This window comes from Balaenoptera physalus (genome assembly GCF_965194825.1).
Source record: "Balaenoptera physalus genome assembly, chromosome: 10".
Taxonomy (NCBI): Eukaryota; Metazoa; Chordata; class Mammalia; order Artiodactyla; family Balaenopteridae; genus Balaenoptera; species Balaenoptera physalus.
In genome coordinates, this window is record NC_138889.1 from 23,571,313 (window position 1) to 23,590,654 (window position 19,342).

At 37.3% G+C, this 19,342-nt stretch overlaps 1 protein-coding gene across 6 annotated transcripts in view; it reads left to right on the forward strand.

Annotated features, from left to right (window-relative positions):
* Positions 1 to 19,342, forward strand: part of SIK2 (salt inducible kinase 2) — a 131,887-nt gene that overhangs the window by 11,027 nt on the left and 101,518 nt on the right. For all 6 annotated transcript variants that reach the window (XM_082476858.1, XM_082476860.1, XM_082476856.1 and 3 more), the window contains exons 2-3: positions 627 to 743; positions 3,419 to 3,482. In XM_082476858.1, coding sequence (XP_082332984.1) covers positions 627 to 743; positions 3,419 to 3,482 — 181 coding nt within the window. The remainder of the gene's footprint in view (positions 1 to 626; positions 744 to 3,418; positions 3,483 to 19,342) is intronic.

Sequence of the window (19,342 nt, forward strand, 5' to 3'; positions counted from 1 at the left end):
CAGGAAGAGGCCACATTTTTTGAAATCAAATTCCTTTAAGGAAGTAAAAATTTAGTGTGATTACTAACGTTTGAGTTTTTGCACTTGATTTTTAAAACAAAATTTAATCCAATTGGTATCTTTTCATGTAGATGAGTTTTAATTATTTACACTTAGTTTTTTTCCAGAAAGGTATATCTCTATGCTTTGGAACCTATCACTTGCTTTACTAGAACAACTGTATTTCAGTATAAAAGAAACTATACTTGGCTGATCATTTGTTTATAGGTACTTTGCAGTGGGACGATAACTAATTGAAACTGCTGAGATTTTATTTCTTCGGTTTTTAAATGGAATAAGGAGTTATAGTTGTACTGAAAGAGAAGTATGTTTTATTAAAGTAACTTTGCAGGGTTATTCTTCAGAGCACGTTAAAGACACTCCCAAACAATCTGCCACAGTGCCTTATACATGGTAGATGTTTAAAAAATACTTGTTGAATGATGAATGAATGAGCATTGAATTTAAGCTAGTTATCGTCACAGGGACCTACAGGCGAAGTCTTAGATGTCATTTTTTTAAAAGATTCTTAACTGGAAATGTTAACCATTGTATACTAATTGTATTTATTTGTGTCTGGGATGCAGGTGGCGATAAAAATAATAGATAAATCTCAGCTGGATGCAGTGAACCTTGAGAAAATCTACCGAGAAGTACAAATAATGAAAATGTTAGACCACCCTCACATAATCAAACTTTATCAGGTATGACTTAGCTTTACACCTCTCCATGCTTTTCACATTCAATACTCTATTTTACATCATCATTTTTCTCTTTTATGTTAGTTTTTTCAGTCTGTAAAATAACTATATGCTTTTATTCATCTGAATACATCCATTTTTCTATATTTAAATTAAAAATTAGGAAATAAAAAACTACTAGCGGCTTAATTTTAAGTTGTCTCTCAGACTGTAAGTTATTTGCTTACACAGTTTGTAGTTGTGCGTTTATGATAACATGCTTAAACCTGCTGGGTCTTGGTGGTGGTACCATTAATGAGGATATGGCAGTTCTGCTTACTTAAAAAATATATTGTTTATGTTTTATGAAATACAAAGGCTAAAATAGTATATTACTTAGTGGCATACTTTATAATACCTAGAGCCAAATGTTTATTTTTGGATGGTTCTTTTATCAGATAAAGTAAATAAGTCATTTTTTTAAAAATTAACTTTATTAAGATACAGTTTTTGTAAAATAAGCTACACCTCTTTCAAGTGTAAAGCCATGGGGTATTTTTGTTGTTTTTTAAAATTTATTTATTTTATTTATTTTATTTTTGGCTGCGTTGGGTCTTCATTGCTGCGCGTGGGCTTTCTCTAGCTGTGGTGAGCGGGGTCTACTCTTCATTGCGGTGAGCAGGCTTCTCATTGCGGTGGCTTCTCTTGTTGCGGAGCACGGGCTCTAGGTGCACAGGCTTCAGTAGTTGTAGCACACGGGGCTCAGTAGTTGTGGCTTGCAGGCCCTAGAGCGCAGGCTCAGTAGTTGTGGTGCACAGTCTTAGTTGCTCCACGGCATGTGGGATCTTCCCGGACCAGGGCTCAAACCCTTGTCCCCCGCATTGGCGGGCGGATTCTTAACCACTGCGCCACCAGGGAAACCCAAGCCATGTTTTTGTAAAAGAAAAATTTTTCTCAGATTTTTGAAGAGTAATTTATGTTTAAGAATGATAATGTAATACAAAACCCTTTTTTATATTTCTATTCATTAATATTCAGAATTTTTATATTGGAAAACTGTCTTTAAGCTAAAATGTTACAGTACGCTAGTCTATGACTTTGATCTCCAAAGTATGATGTGTGTACCTAGTGGTGTGCTGGGCTCAGCCTGTACTTGCTTGTGAGAGCTGATTGTTAAATTTTCAGAAGTTTTGTGAGCCAGTTAACACCATGTTAGTGTCAATAGCTCAAAATCAGCGATGATAGGAGTATTTTTACACCACAGAAATTGGTTTACAAGTCAGGCTCTTTTTTTTTTTTCCTCAGAGAGCTAATGCTAGCACACTACTCTGTGCACTCAAATTGGTTAGCACAAGTGTCCCTTGGGGTATAATAAGAAAATATTAGAACTTCTAATTCTGTTTATCTTTTATATTTATCTTATTTTGTGCCTCTTATAATGTATATATTTATAAAATGGCACAAGTATGTAATTTGTCTCTCTGTGTGTATATATTCATAAATATATATACATATATGTGTATATATACATTTACCTGTATACATACATACATGTATATATTTGGCTAAATAACTTTATCAATAGAGATCTACAATGTAAACCATGTGGAGACCATTGGAGAGCATTACTGTTAGTTGAGAATGAGAGACTATGGTGTGCCACTCAAAACAATTCCTAAAACTGCAGAGGGCCTCTTAGAGCAAAGTTATATCAGAGTGTTTCTCCCTTTAGGCTTTTTTTTTTTTTTCCCCTAAAGAGGATACTTATAAGAAACTAGTCACATCCTTAGAAGTCTGATGACCCATAACTCAAACTGAGGTTAAAACTACCATGATTCTTCAACTATACTTCAATTAAAAAACAAAACAAACAAACCAAAAAAACTACCATGATTCACATGATAATTCTGTCTTTATATGAACTCCAATAATCAGTTAAATTAACTTACTGTTGGACTTGTTTAGACCCAAATTGTAGGTAGCTCTTAGTTTTCAGACCTGTTTTAGGAATAGTCCTAAACTTAAATGTTAGAGCAAAATTAGTTTTTAGCCTTTCAGTAGATAGCAGTTAAATATTACATTGTTAGCATGTGCCAGTATGTATGTTCCTTTCTGAATTTAGAAAAACTGATTTAAATAAAAGTGTATAGCAGTGGAGCTATGAAGAAGCTTTTGAACAATGTTTTAAAATAACAGTACTTTGTAAAAATATGAAAGTATAGTAGGAGGACTACCACATTGTGCCAGATTAGCTAGGTTACAGGCCAGATTAACTGAGCTCTATTTTAGAAGCTCTACCATATAACACAGCTAGAAAAGTCAGTGAGGAGGTAAAAAGTTGACCTTCAAAATTCCTGTTACCTATATTAGTATTTTTCAAACTTGAACATGCATTAGAGTCACCTGAAGATTTTGTTAAAATGAACATTCTTTGTCAGTCGGTCTGGCATGGGCTCTGAGATTTTGCATTTCTAACAGATGCCTGGGCAGTGCTGCTGGTCTGTGGACCACATTTGGAAGATGAAGGGTCTAGATTTTTCACAAAAGTATTAGCATAAGGATATTGTCAGTCTTGTCAACTTCACCAGCTTCTGAATTATTCATAACTTGATGCTTTTATTAGTAGTTTTAATTTAGGTAACTCCATGGAATGTTGCAATCTTTTCCTGTGAGACTAATGTGGAATTATTTATCAATAGGTAATGGAGACCAAAAGCATGTTGTACCTTGTGACAGAATATGCCAAAAATGGAGAAATTTTTGGTAAGCACATTTCTTTCCATTTTTTTTTTTAAATTTGAAAATGTCAGTAAGCTTTATGAATAGAGTATCTTCTATTAATTCTTCTGCTTGTTTAAAGTTGCTAACGTGAATTAGAAATTTTTAAGCATTGGAATATAATAAAATATCCAGTAAGCTAAAAATATGGATTATAATTTAGTCTCTTGTATTTATGATATTAAAGCTATTGCTTAATTCTCTCATCTGTGTTAAAGAGATTGGAGAATCAAAGGGGGAAACTTTCAGTCATATTGCAAAGGAGATTTTCTCTCATTTATCTTCCTTTTTACCTTTCTTTCCAGGGTAAAGATAGTCAGATATTTATTGAGCTTGTACTATGTCTCAGACATTGTACTAGGTGTAGGGGATACAGTGGTGACCTAAATAACACAGTCCCTGCTATTGTGGATCTTATAGTTTAGTAAGCTGTTAACTTTAGCTGTAAGACCTCTGGGAAGTCACTAAACCTCTCTGGGACTCAGTTCCTTTGTCTCTAATAAAAAAATATTTGATTAATTGGTTTCTATGATCCATTCTAACCCTTAAAAAAATTATAACTGTTTTATTGGTTCTAGCTTTCATCTATTTTATTTTTACTTTATGGAGCAAGAACACTGTAGGTAGTCTAAATATTTTGTTTTTTAACCTAAATTTAGTCCGAAATTGTTTTTTAAACAGCTTTATTGAAGAATTCACATACAGTAAATTACACACATTTAATGTGTACAATTTAGTAAGTTTTCACACGCAGATGTGTGAAAGAAACCACCACCACAGAAGTTTCTTTGTGACCCTTTGTAATCTTTCTTGCCCCACCTCACCACCAGGCAAGTACTGATTTGTTTTCTGTCACTATAGATTAGTTTATGTCTTCTACAGTTTTATTATATAAAGATGTTTATATAGTCTGTACCCTTTCTTTGTCTGGCTTCTTTCTCTCAGTATAATTATTTTACGATTCATCCATTTTGTTGCACGTAATAACATATCGTTTCATTTTACTGTAAGTAGTATCCAATTTTGTAAATATACTCCAAGTTGCTTATCCATTCATGTATGGATACACATTTGGGTTGGTTTCAGTTTTTGGCTGTTACACATGAATTGCTATGAACATTCATGTACAAGTCTTTAACTTACAGTCTACCTTCAAGTAATATTCACCACTTCACATAGAGTGTAAGAACCTGGCAATAATATACTTCTATTTAACCCTTCCTCGCCTTTATTTCCTTGTCATACATGTTATTTATACCTATTTTATAAAACACAAAATACAGTCTCATTATTTTTGTTTAAAAAGTCAATTATGTTTTAAAGAGATTTCAATATTTTTAAAAATCTTATACATTTACTAGTGGAGTTACCATTGCCACATCTCTGTATGTAGATGCATGTTTTCATCTTCATTCCTTTATGTGGATACATATTTTTATCTGGCATCATTTTTCTTCTGCCTGAAGGACTTTATTTAGCATTTCTTGCAGTGCAGGTCTGTTGGCGATGAAATCTTTCAGCTCTTGTATGTCTAAAATAATCCTTATTTTGTCTATTTTTGAATGATATTCGTACTGGGTATGTAATTCTAGGTTGACTTTTTTCCTTTCAGTGCTTTAAAGATATTGCTCCACTGTCTTCTCATTTGCATTATTTCTGACAAGAAATCTGCCGTTATCTTTTTCCTTTATTCTTCTGTATATAATGTGCCTTTTTTTCCTCTGGCTGCTTTCAGGATTTTCTGTTTACCACTGGTTTTAACAATTTCATTATGATGTGCCTTTGTGTGGTTTTCTTCATGATTCTTATGGTTGGTGTTCACTGAGCTCCTTGAATCTGTGAATGTTAAGTTTCCATCAAATTCAGAAAATTTCCAGCCATTATTTTTCTGGCCTCTTCGTCAAAGACTCCAATTGCACATATATTAGGCTGTTTGAAATCCTCCCAGTGCTCACTGACTCCAATTTTGAAAATTCCTCTTTCTGTCTGTATTTCATTTTGGATAGTTGCTATTTCTATATCTTCAAGCTATTTAAATTCTTTAGCTATTTGTTTCAACTAAACGGCTTCTTAACTGAAGTTTTAATAGAATGGTGTGGGCTTTGAAGCCAGAAAGATCTGGTTTGCAATGCTGGCTACACCATATTAATTGTCTTTCAAGAAATCTTTATTGAAAACTGACTATATGTCCCACACTGTTCTGTGTGGGAAGAGTACCACAATGAAGAAAACAGACGAAAATTCCTTTTCTCAGGAACCTTGCCTTTCTGTGTGGGGAGAGATACAATAGGCAAAATAAGTAAACTGTATAGTATACTAGATGATGGTACATGCTATAGAAATAAAGCAAGGAAGGGGGCATGTGGAGTGGGAGAGTTGATTGCAGTATGAGATACAGTGGTCAGGGAAGGCCTCGCTGACATTTGAACAGAGACTAGAAAGCACAGCCATATAGGTATGGGGAAGAGAGGGTGGCCCAAGAAAAGGGAAGAGTAAATGCAAAGGCCCTGAGGCAGCAGTGTGCTTGGTGTGTTCAAGCAACAGCAGGGAGTCCAGTGTAGGTGGAGAGAAGCAAGCAAGAGGGAAGAGCAAGAACTAGCAAGGAGGAATAGTAGAAAGGTCAGACGAGGTCAGAAAAGTAAATGGAAGGCAGGAGTGGGGCAGATTTGGGGGCTTTGTAGACCATGTAAGGACTTTGGCTCTTACCTTGAATAGAATTAGGGAACCATTAGAGAGGTGTTTGAGCAAAGAAGTGATTGTATCTAAGCTAACATTTTAAAAGCATCGCTGGCTGCTGTGTTGAGAATAGATTGTAGTGAGCAAGGATGGAAACAGGAGACCAGGTAGGAGACCAGTAGTCCCAAGTGAGAAATGATTATGGCTCAGGCCAGGGTAGCAGTAGTGTACATGGTGCCAAGTGGTCACTCATGGTATTTGAATGAGTAGAATCAGTAGGATTTCTTGACAGATGGAGACCACCCAAGTAGAGAATATGATTAGGAAAGAGACCAATGTCTGATCCCCGAGGCACTCAAACATTAAAACCTCAGGAAAATAGAAAGAACTAGCAAAGAAGACAGAGAAGAAAACCTAGAGAATGCAGTGTCTTGGAAACCAAGTGAAGAAAGTGTTCTCAGGAGGATAGAGTGAACATCTGTGTCAGATGCTGCTGATAGTCAAGAAACATAAAGAATGACAATTGACCATTGTATCTGGCTCTTGGTAAGAGCAGTTTTGGTGGCGTGAGTGAGCCAAAGCTACATTGACGAGCAGATAAGAGAGGAAAATGGAGAGAGCCAAATAGAAAACTCTTAAAAGGATTCCCACTTCAGAAAGGGAGAAAAAAAAATGGGAAGGTAGTTGAGGTCAAGGGAAGGATTTTTAAGGCTTTATTCATTGGAATATTTTTTAAAGCTTCAGGCTGTAGTTTTATGAGTAAACTAGATAGAAATGGCTATTATGTGTTAGATGTCATTTCTATGAAAATGGAATATTCTAAGTTGCTACTTCTTGCTAAGACCATTGATGATAAAGGTTTGGATCACATTGTTTTATATAAATTGAAGCATAATTTGGGGATTTTTCATGTAAAATAGCTAGAGTAAATATGGAAGATAAGACAGAGTAAACTGTAGATTCAAGTAGTTGCAGGCAAAGCCAGCAAGTTTCTCACGTGGAGCCCATGAAGACAGTAAAATAGAAGTGGAAAGATGCAGTCCACGGAACATTAATCAAGTAATGAAAAATATGTATAACGTTTTAAGTGAATTCTGAGCCAAAATGTTTTCAGTCTGTTTTAGATGAAACAGAACCACAGAAACAATATTCAACTATGTATTAAGAACTATATATTAAGATTTAATGTTCATGTTTATAATGTTGGAATTACTCTTTACAAATATACCTTTAGTGCCTCCTCTGTGCGGGAGGGCATTGTGTTCCTTTTTTTTTTCTTAGTTTTGTATTTAGGTGGCCAGCAAGTCATACTCTGTGTTCTTGAAAAATAACTTGAAATTAAACCCTTCTGTTTCCACAGTCATCACCCTTATCTAGGCTTTCCTCCCCTCATGTCTCAATTATGAAGACCTCATGTTTTACCACGCCCTATTTCTTTTCCAGTCAAGTACATTTCTGATATATTTCCTGTTTAATCTTCCCCAACTATTATTTTTATTATATTACTACTATGTTCATTAACCTTTACTTACCTTCCTATTATTTATTGGATAAAATTCAGACTCTTCAATCTGCAAATAGGATAACTCCTCTAAGTAAATGGATGTGCCCAACTATTCCTTACGTAGGTCTACAGATTATCCTTAGGTAAGGACAACCAAATTGCCTCAGTTAATAATCAGTCTCCCTCCCTCCCTTCCTTCCTTCCTTCCTTCCTTTCTCCCTTCCTTCCTTTCTTCCTTCCTCCCTCCCTCCCTCCCTCCCTTCCCTCCCTTCTTCCCTCCCTTCTTCCCTCCCTTCTTCCCTCCCTCCGTTTGTTTCTTTCTTTCTTTCCGTTTTTCTTGGTCTGTATCTTTCTATCTTACAAGTTTTTATTTTTACAAAAGTTAAACATGTACTAAGGTAAGAAGTCAAATAATTCTGCAAGATTTGTTACCAAAAAATCCCTGTTTCCCATCCTCTTCCCCACCCCCATTTCCCTTTCTCAGAGTCAACCACTTGTACTTCTTTCAGCTGATTAATTTAGATTTACCTCCATTTTCCTAAGTAATATGCTTATATTGCAGCTTCTGGCTTTTTCTGTTTAAGGCACAATCTTTTGATAGCTTTTGAATTCTTTCCCTACTGCTGTAAGTAAGAAGCATATGTTAGAGGGGTGTGTAGGAGCAGTTGTGGAAGACCTTGAGTGTTTGGATAAAGGCTTAGGATTATTTGTCAGAGTGGGCATCTGTGAGCCAGAAGATGGTGAAGAGCCAAAAGGCGATGATATGTGTAAGGACTTTTTTAGGAAGATAAGTCCAGCAGGGGTGTGTAGTCTGAATTAGAGGAGAGGAAGGAGGCTATTTAGGGGACTTTTTATTGTCTAGAGGTAAGAGGCTGAATGCCTAGATTACGATGTTAGTTGTTAGATTCATGAGAAAAGATTTTAGGCAAAAGGCATTTCCAGAATAACAACAAGCCATATTTATTGAGTACTCCCTTTTTGTTGGGTACTATTTAAAATACTTTACATAATTTATTTATTGAAACCTCACAAAAACTTTGTAAGATAGGCACTGAAAGATTCAGTAATTTGTCCGAAGTCACACAGCAAATAAGTGGGAGAGTTTGAATTTGAACCATGCAATTCCAGAGCCTGTACATTAATAATTACTATCTGCCATCTCTCAAGAGTTCTTATTGACTGTCAAGAGGAAAACATCGAGAGTTAGGATTTAAAGCAAATGTGATTGAAGAATATTTGTGATGTGGTTGACAGCAATAGAGAGGCCTCGTTCCCAACTAAAAAATTACAAATTAGATTTTAGATGTGCTGTTGGAAATAACATCAGGACATTTAGTTTGATGTGAGCTGTTGGCAGTTTAAGATAGAAACAAATAACCTTCAGAAGAGAACTTAAATTCAACACTAACAAGACAAACAACCCAATTTAACAATGTGCAAAAGACTGGAACCAAACACTCACAAAAGAAGATATATAAATGGCCAATAAGCACATGAAAAATTACTAAATGTTATTAATCATCAGGGAAATGCAAATTAAAAACTACAATGAGGTAACATTACATATCAACTAGAATGGTTAAAATTTAAAAGATTATATGAAATGTTAGGAGGATATAAAGCAGCTAGTATTCTCCTTCATTGCTGGTGGGAGTGTAACATGGTGCAGCCACTTGGGAGAGCTATTTTTCAGTTTTTTACAAAGTTAAGCATATATCTATCCTGTTACTGAGCTATTCAGTTCCTAGGTATTTACTCAAGAAAAATGAAAACAAATATTCATAAAATGACTTGTACAAGAATATTCATAGCAACCTTTTTCACAAGAAGGAACAACCCAAATGTCCATCTGCAGGAAAATGTATCCAAAACAAATCGTGGTATAGCACAAATTGTGGTATAGCAATACAGCAATACAGGAAGATGACACAGCAATAAAAAGGAATGAACTACTTATACATGCAGCAACATAAACAAGTTGCTAAAACAGGCAACAATAATAATGTTACAAGGGGCTTTCCCAGTGGTGCAATGGTTGAGAATACGCCTGCCAACGCAGGGGACAGGGGTTCAAGCCCTGGTCCGGGAAGATCCCACATGCCACGGAGCAACTAAGCCCATGCGCCACAACTACTGAGCCTGCACTCTAGAGCCCACGAGCCATAACTATTGAGCCCGCATGCCACACTGCTGAAGCCTGTGCACCTAGAGACTGTGCTCCGCACCGAGAGAAGCTACCGCAATGAGAAGCCCGTGCACCGCAGCGAAGAGTAGCCCCCATTCGCCACAACTAGAGAAAGCCCGCACGCAGCAACGAAGACCCAATGCAGCCAAAAATAAAAATAAATAAATAAGTAAAAAAATAATAATAATGTTACAAGAAGCTGAAAAGTGGTTGTCTCTTTTCACTCTTTCTGAGGAGAGGGGAAAATTGACAGCAAAGGGATAAGAGGGGACGATCTTGAGTGATGGAACTGTTTATTTTTGTTTTGAGTAGTGGTTATACAGAGTATGTCATTATCAGAACTCATCTAAGTAACCACCTAAGAACTTGCATTTTATTGTGTGTAATTTATACCTCAGTAAATCCTTTTCTCTCAAAAAAGGGGAGTTTAGTAATAGAGGTATAGATTTGACAATTATCTGTGTAGAAGTATGAGTGAAGCTATAATTAATAATGAGACCTCAGAGAGAAGGCAGCTAAGAAGTGAGTTTTGATTATGCCTTCATTTAGGAGGCAGGTGGGTAAAGTGGAATTGGTAAAGTAGAAGAATATCTTGGGAAGTAAGGGTAGTTTCTGTCCTGATTAGACAAGCGAGGGTTTAGAACGAAAAGGGGTGTGTTTTGTCATTAAGAGATCATCAATGCTTTGAAGAGAGTACTTTTCAATAAATTGGGAGGTAAAGCCAAATGTCAAGAAGTTATGTACATATGGATGGTGAGAAAAGGGAGAAAGGTATTATAAAATTATTTTGAGGTTTTTAAGGTAGAAAGAAGGAGAGAAGGAAAGAATTGAGGGATAATTGGGGTATATAGAATTCAGTATTGTATCATGCTTTTTTTGTGGTGTTGGTCTTAGTGTTTGAAGAAGCTAGAAAAGAAAAGAATATAGGCAGGAAAGAAGACACAGTTGGTGAAACAAGGGTAAACAAGAGACAGTGAGATCAAGAGCACAGAGGGAATGGTTAGCTTAGAGGAGAGGAATTCCTTCTTCTCTGAGAAAGTGTGCATGGGTGCAGTTACAGTGAGAATTAGAGCTTGTGCTGAGGATATGGCTACAGAGGTACTTTGGGGGAAATAGAAGGAAGATGAATTTGTTAATATAGAATAGATTTAATTCATTCTGTAATGTAGCACATGAGACATCAGGGAAAGAGCAATACATTAGACACTGTAGTATGGGGAAAGGTTTAGAGCAGCTGGCAGTGTTCATATGACAGTCAAGGGATGAATAAAAGCATCAATGATTAGCTATGTGGGAGGGAGTTCATGGTAGACTCATAGTCAGCAGTGCTTTCCAACCCAGGAGGGGAAAGAGTAGACAATATGAATGACCCAGGTCGGAGAATGGAATGGTACAGGACAAATGCATGTAGGACTCGAGCAGTGTTGAAGTGGCTGACCATGAGATCCAAGTTGAGGAGGGAGATAAGTGAAACAGCAAAGGGGTCTCATGAGCTGAGAACAGAACAGTGGAGCGACTGAAGGTTAAGAAGAGGGTGAAGTACTTTTGGAAAAAACTTTCATATACAAAAAATAAAAACTCTAACCTTGAGCCTGTACATAACTTCCCAGCAGCTTGCCACTTTCAAGTTCTCTTCTGCTCCTGGCACTGATTGCCCTAACTGCGCCCTGCTAATTCAGGAAAGGCCGTAGGTCTTTGCACTCTCCTCATCTGTTCCTTCTTCGCATAGAGAGAGGTTTCCTGTGCCATCTGGTTTTCTTGCTTCATCTGACTAGGTTTAGGCCAAAAAAGTGATTTTGGTGGCATGCTGAGAATGCATCTACAATGCATGATTCATGCATTATGAGGCTATGGTGATTATGCCCTTTATTTTTGTTTGGTTAATTAGATCGCACCTCATTCCATAAATGGCTGAAGTAGCTTTAAGTGAAAATAATACAAAAACAATAATTGTAAAATATAAACAAGAATAAAGAACTGAATCAGAAAACACATGTAAGAGTAGAAAACAACCATGGGAGGTAGGGGAAGTGAACACAAATATGCAAGCAGTAAGGGCCCAAGCGCTTCAGGTTTGGCTCTAAGCTTTCTGGCTGTCAAATGAAAAGAAGATACAGTCATTTACAGAATTTTATCTAAAAGAAAGAAAGGTACAGATTCTCCAAAGAAAGGAAAACTTTTCTTGGTAGTAAATTCTAGAATAAATTTTTCCTTTGGGGTTACTTATGAGAGGTACTAAGTAAGCCATATTTTTAAAACAAAAATCCAATTAAAACTGTTAAAACTTTTCAGAGGCTTCATTGTTTTTGGAATAAAGTCCAGGAATCGCAACAATGCCAACAAGGATGATTGCACTGTACACATCTGAGCCTTAAAAGCAATAACAATAAAGACTATCATTCCTTGAACATTTGTGCTAGGCATTGTGCTAAGCCCTATACATTTACTGTGCCGCTTCGTCCTCTCAAAAATCTTACAAGATAGGGACTAGTAATATCTCCATATTACAGTAGTGGAAACTGAGGAACAGGTTAAACCATTTGCTCAGGTCGCAGAGCACGCAAGCAAATAAGCGACTTAACCAAGGCTTGAAGCCGTAGTCTGTCTTCAGAGCCTAAGCTGTGAATGACTCCACTATACTAACTGGTTATATGCCTTCTTAAAGTTTTTTGAACTTAACAAGCTTCTTCTGTCATTCACATCACACATTACTCTTTCTTCTGCCGGAAGGTTTCTCTGCCCTCCCCTATCCCCTTAAGCATGTCAATTAATTGAATCTTGAAGGATATAATTGATTTAATCATAATTAATTAAATTATCATTAAAACTAAAGACAGGCAAAGCATGTAACAGTTTTGTCCACGATGGTGTATACAACTAACTGTTCTTCTTGATAGAGCTTCTTGAGTTGCTTTGGTCCCATATTCCTTCCTTATCTTTAATGGAAGTAGGAAGCAATTAAGCCCCTGTCTTCAGTACTTTGGAAACTGGCTAGTGGACTTACCAAATCTAATGACCAAATCTAATCTAATGACCACAAAACCCATAACTATTCAGATCTTCATTTTGATTCTCAAAATAGAACGCATGAATTTCTGATTCCAAATCTGTGCTCTTGTTGATCTGGAGCCCTAGAACGCTCTTTGTGTTCTACGTATTCAAGTCTTGCCTTTTTAAAAAATTTTTATTTATTTAGTTATTTATTTTTGGCCGTGTTGGGTCTTCGTCTCTGTGCGAGGGCCTTCTCTAGTTGCGGCAAGCGGGGGCCACTCCTCATCGCGGTGCGCAGGCCTCCCACTATCGTGGCCTCTCCTGCTGCAGAGCACAGGCTCCAGACGCGCAGGCTCAGTAATTGTGGCTCACGGGCCCAGTCGCTCCATGGCACGTGGGATCCTCCCAGACCAGGGCCCGAACCCGTGTCTCCCGCACCGGCAGGCAGACCCCCCCAACCACTGCGCCACCAGTGAAGCCCAAGTCTTGGCTTTTTTAAAGGCCTAGTTGAAGTTCCATCTTTTCAGTAAAGTCTTTCTCAATGAATTCTATCCACGTTGATTTCCTCTTTTGAAAGCATTTAATTCTCTTTCCTGCACAACTCACTTTAGAATTTGTTTACATACTGCCTTTCATTGTTATTTAAGGTCTTCTTGTGTATCTTTTTTTTTTAAACTTTTTTTTGGGGTTATTTTTATTTTACTTTATTTTATTTATGGCTGTGTTGGGTCTTCGTTTCTGCGCGAGGGCTTTCTCTAGTTGCGGCAAGGGGGGGCCACTCTTCATCGCGGTGCGCGGGCCTCTTACTGTCGTGGCCTCTCTTGTTGCGGAGCACAGCCTCCAGACGCGCAGGCTCAGTAAACTGTGGCTCACGGGCCTAGTTGCTCCGCGGCATGTGGGATCTTCCCAGACCAGGGCTCGAACCCGTGTCCCCTGCATTGGCAGGCAGATTCTCAACTACTGCGCCACCAGGGAAGCCCCTTGTGTATCTTTTTATCTCTACTAGATTGTAAGCTTCTGCTGAGGACTTGGCACAATACACAGCATTTTATAAACACTTGTTGAATGAATGGTGTAATAGTCTACTTTGGCCTTATACACCCTGTTTACTCGGTGAAGACAACAGGAGAACACTGCCAGGTGAAGTAGTCTGAAGGTACTTCTTTGTTCAGATTTTGAAAGGAGTTTTCTGTCGGACTACTCTTCAGGAGATAAACATGAATGAGGAAATACTAACTGAATCAAGGGAGAAAATTGGCTTCCTCTAGTGTACTGAGCAGTTTTTGAGTACTTACTGGTAGTTACCACCCTACAGTTATATTCTTTCTTCCAACTCCCACGCCTCCCTAAAATAACCTTTTTGGAGTATAATGATAAATAAGAGCATATACATTTAATCTGAGTAATTTTTGTTTTCCATTTCTTACATAGCAGTTGGTGCTCATCTCTGAAGGATATTACTTTCTTAATCTAGCAGCATGGAGTTTGTAATGGCAAATGAATTTGCTAAAAAGAGCCTAGAGTTAGTTATAAATATAAGGTTTTGACTCAAATTTTCCTTTGGAATCAAAGGTGTGATTAATGAAAGTTATTCAAGATTCCTACATTCTTTAGAGCTCTTTCTCATGTTTGTCCATGTGGTCACACACAGAAAATGGTGCAAAATCTTAGGGTGGTCACCTTGTCAGACCGTTTCGGCACTGTTCAAACAATTAAACCGGCAGTCAGCAGATTCCGGCCTGGTAATTAAATTACCCAAGGCCTTTGTTTTCAGATTTCTGCTCCTTGATATTCTGTGTCTTTCCAGGCCAAGCATGTGCCTGAGGTTTATTGATTCATTTCCTGTCTTTCCCTTTCAGTGGTAACATATTAGGATGCTGGCTCTGGTGACTGAAAAAGGGCTTTGTTTTAGCCAAAATACCTTTAGACACTTGGTTACTCAGAGAGACTAAGTGACAATTTTTGCGGCCTTTAGTTACTATCTTAACAGCATAAAGGTAATGTTAGAAAAGTTGTTCATTTGCCTTTCATTATGAGTTTAAATAAACTTTGAGGGTTTTACTCACTTTATAACACCAGTATGACTCTAACTTAAGTTTTAATTCTTTGGGTTTTAAAATTATTAACCAGGGTTCCAGGTGCAGTAGTGCTTAAATCTGTCCTCACTTCTCCAGTTTCTTCCATCAGTGCTTTACTTTTGACCTTCATCATTTCTCACTTTAATTACTTCAGCAGCCTAAGGTCTCTTTGGCTCCAGATCTGTCCCTCTTCTAATCCATCTTCCATGTTGCTGTCAAAATGATCTTTCTACAGTGCAGATCTGATCCTTGTCAGTTTTCTGCTTAAAATATTTCTATTGTTCCTCATTGCCTTTAGTGTATAAAATCAGGATTTCATATAGAATTGATGTAATAATGTAGCCCCTATCTACCTTCCCAATCACATCCCCCTCACATGTTTTATGAGCTTAATTAACTGAACATAATCTATTGTGCAGATGTATCGGCGAATGTTGCTTTCACGTGCCTGAGGATGGTAGATGTCAATGTAGAAAGATATTAAATTGGTGTATACTTCAGAAGGGGTATGCAAATGTTGAGTTCACACAGATAAAATTAGCCTGTCCTTGGATGTAAAATTTAGGATATTTCCTTTTGAATTTTTATTAGACACTTGTAACAGTTACTTTATCTAATTGGATTACTTGTAAATTTTTCTAGTTAACTTTTAGGGACTGCTAACTGCATGAAAGAGCCACCATGATTCATGATCCAAAAAGTTGCTGTTGGTCTCCCCTTATCTTTTTAAAATTCGGTCAGACATTAAAAGAAAAATCCCAAGTGAGGTCTGTGTGCCAGTCCTAGATCTGACTTGTAATATAAACATCGTGGGGTGAGCCATATAACATTTCTGAACCTCAGTGTCTTCTAGTAATGAGGGAATTGTGTCAGTTTATTCAGTACTATGTGTTTAATACTATGCCTAGTGTGGGGGATTGAAAAGAAAAAAAGAAATAAGTGACTTGACTACTGTACTAGAAGAGTTCATGGTCAGTTTTCTAGGTCTAAAGAGCTGATGTCTACAAATCTTAGGAAACAGTTTTCTGAACATTTGATGAATGAAATGGATTTGTCAGAAATGATTAAATAAATCGTTTTTAAGCTTCACATGTTTGGAAATATAAGCATAACAGGCCTTAATTGAATAGACAAGTTTCTGAAAAGCAGTCCAGTTTTCCTGTTAACTTCTGTATTAATTTCATCTATCTCCTGCTGATTATTGGCAGCTTGCCTTTAGTTATGGTTCAAAGCTGGCATTCTGTTCTGTGAGCAGTGAGCTTCTCCCATGTCTGGCAGCTGTAGCTGCAGCTAGGCTACAGTGAAGGGAGAGGAAGAAGCATCAGCTATTCTGCTCTTGGCCATAACCATACCCAGCCAAATTCTATTAATGTGAGGCTTTTGGCAGTCTGTGTTTTCTGTGTCTTTAAGCATGAATTTCTATTACGTGAATCATTGTATTTAGGAATTTCAGTAAGGTTGAATTAATTCAGAGAAAGCTATTTCTTTGTTTGTGAAAGGGGAGAACCAGCGGTAGAATTTATCTGCTGATTTAAGTTGGTAAGAGAGATAGATTTCCTACTTAGGGTAAATGGGGAAACCATAGTCCGCATAGGGAATGATCTTTTCCTCCCCTTCTGGAGAATATTCTTCTTTCAGAAAAAGGTCTCTGAAAGAGACCACTGAGACCTTATATTTCTGAAAATGCCTGCATTTTATCCTCATACATGAATAGATAGTCTGATCATGCTATTGCTCCATGTCTACTTTTGAAATTTTATTTTTTTATTTCTGTCACAGCAATACATTGTTTAGAGAGGGTCTGTTGTCTATCAGACACAGTTCTAGGTGCTCAGAACACATCAATGAACATATAGCCCTTTCCCTCTTAGACCTTATATTTTAGTGAGAGTGTTTTAGGTTGGGCAGATTAAAAGAAAATGTACTATGTCACTGGTTCAGAGACGGTAAGAAGGATAGGAAAACCAGGATGGGGATGAAGATTTGTTCCTTTATAAAAGGTGGTCAAGGAAAGCCTCTCTGATACATTATTTGAGCAGAAACCTGAAGAAAGGGTGTATAGGAGTAAATTTTTTTGAAACCTTACATGCCTTGAGATCTTGCATGTCATCCATAATATTTAATAGTTTGTCTTGGAATAGAATTTTAAGTTGGAAATACTTTCCCTTCAGAGTAATGAGGACATTGTCCCATTATCTTGTAGTTTCCAGGATTGCTTTTGAAAAGCTTTGAGTGATCCAGTTCCTGATGCTTTGTTGAGAATTAATGTTTTTTGTCTGTGAGTTTGTACGATCTTCTCTTTGTCCCCAGTCTTCTGAAATTCCACAATGATACACCTTAGCGTAGGTCTGTTTTGCTTCACAGCTTTGGGCTATTGGTGGGCCCTTTTAATCTGGAAACTCATATACTTTGGTTCTAGGAAATTGCCTTGAATTACTTAGTTGATGGTTTCCTTCCCTAATTTTCTTTTTCTTCTCTCTCATGAATGCCTATTATTCAGATATTGACCCTCCTGGACTGGCCCTTGAATTTTCTTTTCTTTTTTATTCTCCTGTTATCCATGTTTTTGTCTTTCAGCTCTGCTTTCTGGGGGATTTTATAAAAGTTTTCTTCCAACTTTTCTTCTGCTATCATATTTTTAATATCTGTAAGTTTATTTCTTTCCCTGATTGTTCCTTTAAAAGGAACACCTGTTTCTTATTTGATGATTTTACAATTTCTTAGCTCTCTGAGAACAGCAACAATTTTGCTGTATTTTCTTCTCCTTTTTTCCTCCAATTTGAGTTTTTTCTGTTGTTGTGTATGTTTTGGTTTATGTATTTTATGTTAGGAGGTTTTTTTAGATGATTAGTAGACGTATTTGGTTGTCAATTCCTGGCAAGAACGAGGAACTAAGAAGCTGACTGGAAACTAAGCCAGTGGATGGGATTTGTCAGCTCTGAGTTTAACTATAAGAGTGATCTGACTGTGTTCTTTTATTAGAGATACCCAGTGTTTGTATATTCACTCTTGAGTTGACAAGAAAATTCTTCCAGTCTTCTACCCAGAGGGTAAAAGCTTGGTTACCTCATGGGTAAGGAAGACTGAGGCATGTCAGTATCCAGTATGCATATGTTTATGTAATCCTCTTGTTTTCAGTGGTATCCCTGTCCTCAGCTGTGCCTAGGATCCTTAGTTTAGGAACCCTCTGTTTTAGTCTCTCAAGAGACTAAGCCTCCAGGTTTCTACTGGAGTAGAAGTCAGGGCACACACCCAATTACGTAGAATGAGGGATGAGATTTGGGGATTGAATTGCTTCTTAAAACGTCTTCAACTGATCACCCTTAGTTTAGCTTCACTCACACCAACTTTCAGAGTTCCTTGTGCCATCAGTTCCTGAGTTTTGGGGGAATTCTTCTGGGTCAGTTATACTGATTCAAGGTATTTTCCATTGCTGAGGCTTTAGGTTTCTCAAGTCAACTGAGGTTTGTATTTCAACACTTAGGCTTTTTGTTTCCAAGTTCTACAATTGGTTCTTTTTCCCATTTCCTATTTTTTTTTCTTAGATGTGATTTATTCTCTTATGTCTGGGAAGATAGTAAACATATATACTTATCTCTAGATGTTCCTTTTTTTCTCATCACTGTGTTTTCCTTTAAATACTTGAACATAATTAAAATAACCCTTTTGTTGTTATTGTTTGATAATTCCATCATTTATATCATATCTGGGTCTGTTTCTATTGTCTGTTTTTCTCCTGGCTATAGGTTACATTTTCCTGCTTTTTGTTATGTCTAGTGCTTTTTTTTATTGGATGCCAGACATTGTGAACCTCACATTGTCAAGTCTTTGGATTTTGCCATCTTTTCTTAAAGAGTGTTGAGATTTGATAGGCAGTTAAGTTACTTATAGTTCTTTTTGATCCTTTCAGGTTGTGTTAGGATGGGTGTTAAAGTATAACCTTTACGCTAGAAACAATTTAGCCTCACTACTAAGGTCTCTACTCGAGTGCCTTGAATGATCAGTGAGAACTCTCCACTTTGGCTGGTGGAAATTTGAATGATCTCAGCCCTATGTGAGCTCTGGGAACTGTGTAGCTGACAGCACCCCAGTCACTCCTTGCCCAACCTTGTAGAATTTGATCTTGTACACACATATCTTAGAATTTAGCAAAGACTTAATGGCACCCCATGCAGATTTGTGAACTTTTTATTTTTTCTGCATCACTCCCTCCTCTCCAGAACTTAGCCCCGCATCTTCCAGAAACCTGAGACTTCTTGAATTCTTATTTCTGTCTCCTCTACTCCGCAAGACACCCGTGCTGTGCTTGGGATCTCTGTCCCTGCTGTGAAGTTCAGAGTGTGCCTCCACACAGAAAGTCAGGAGATCGTTTGCCTCACCTTGTTTGTTTCCCCTCTCTTAGGAATCATAG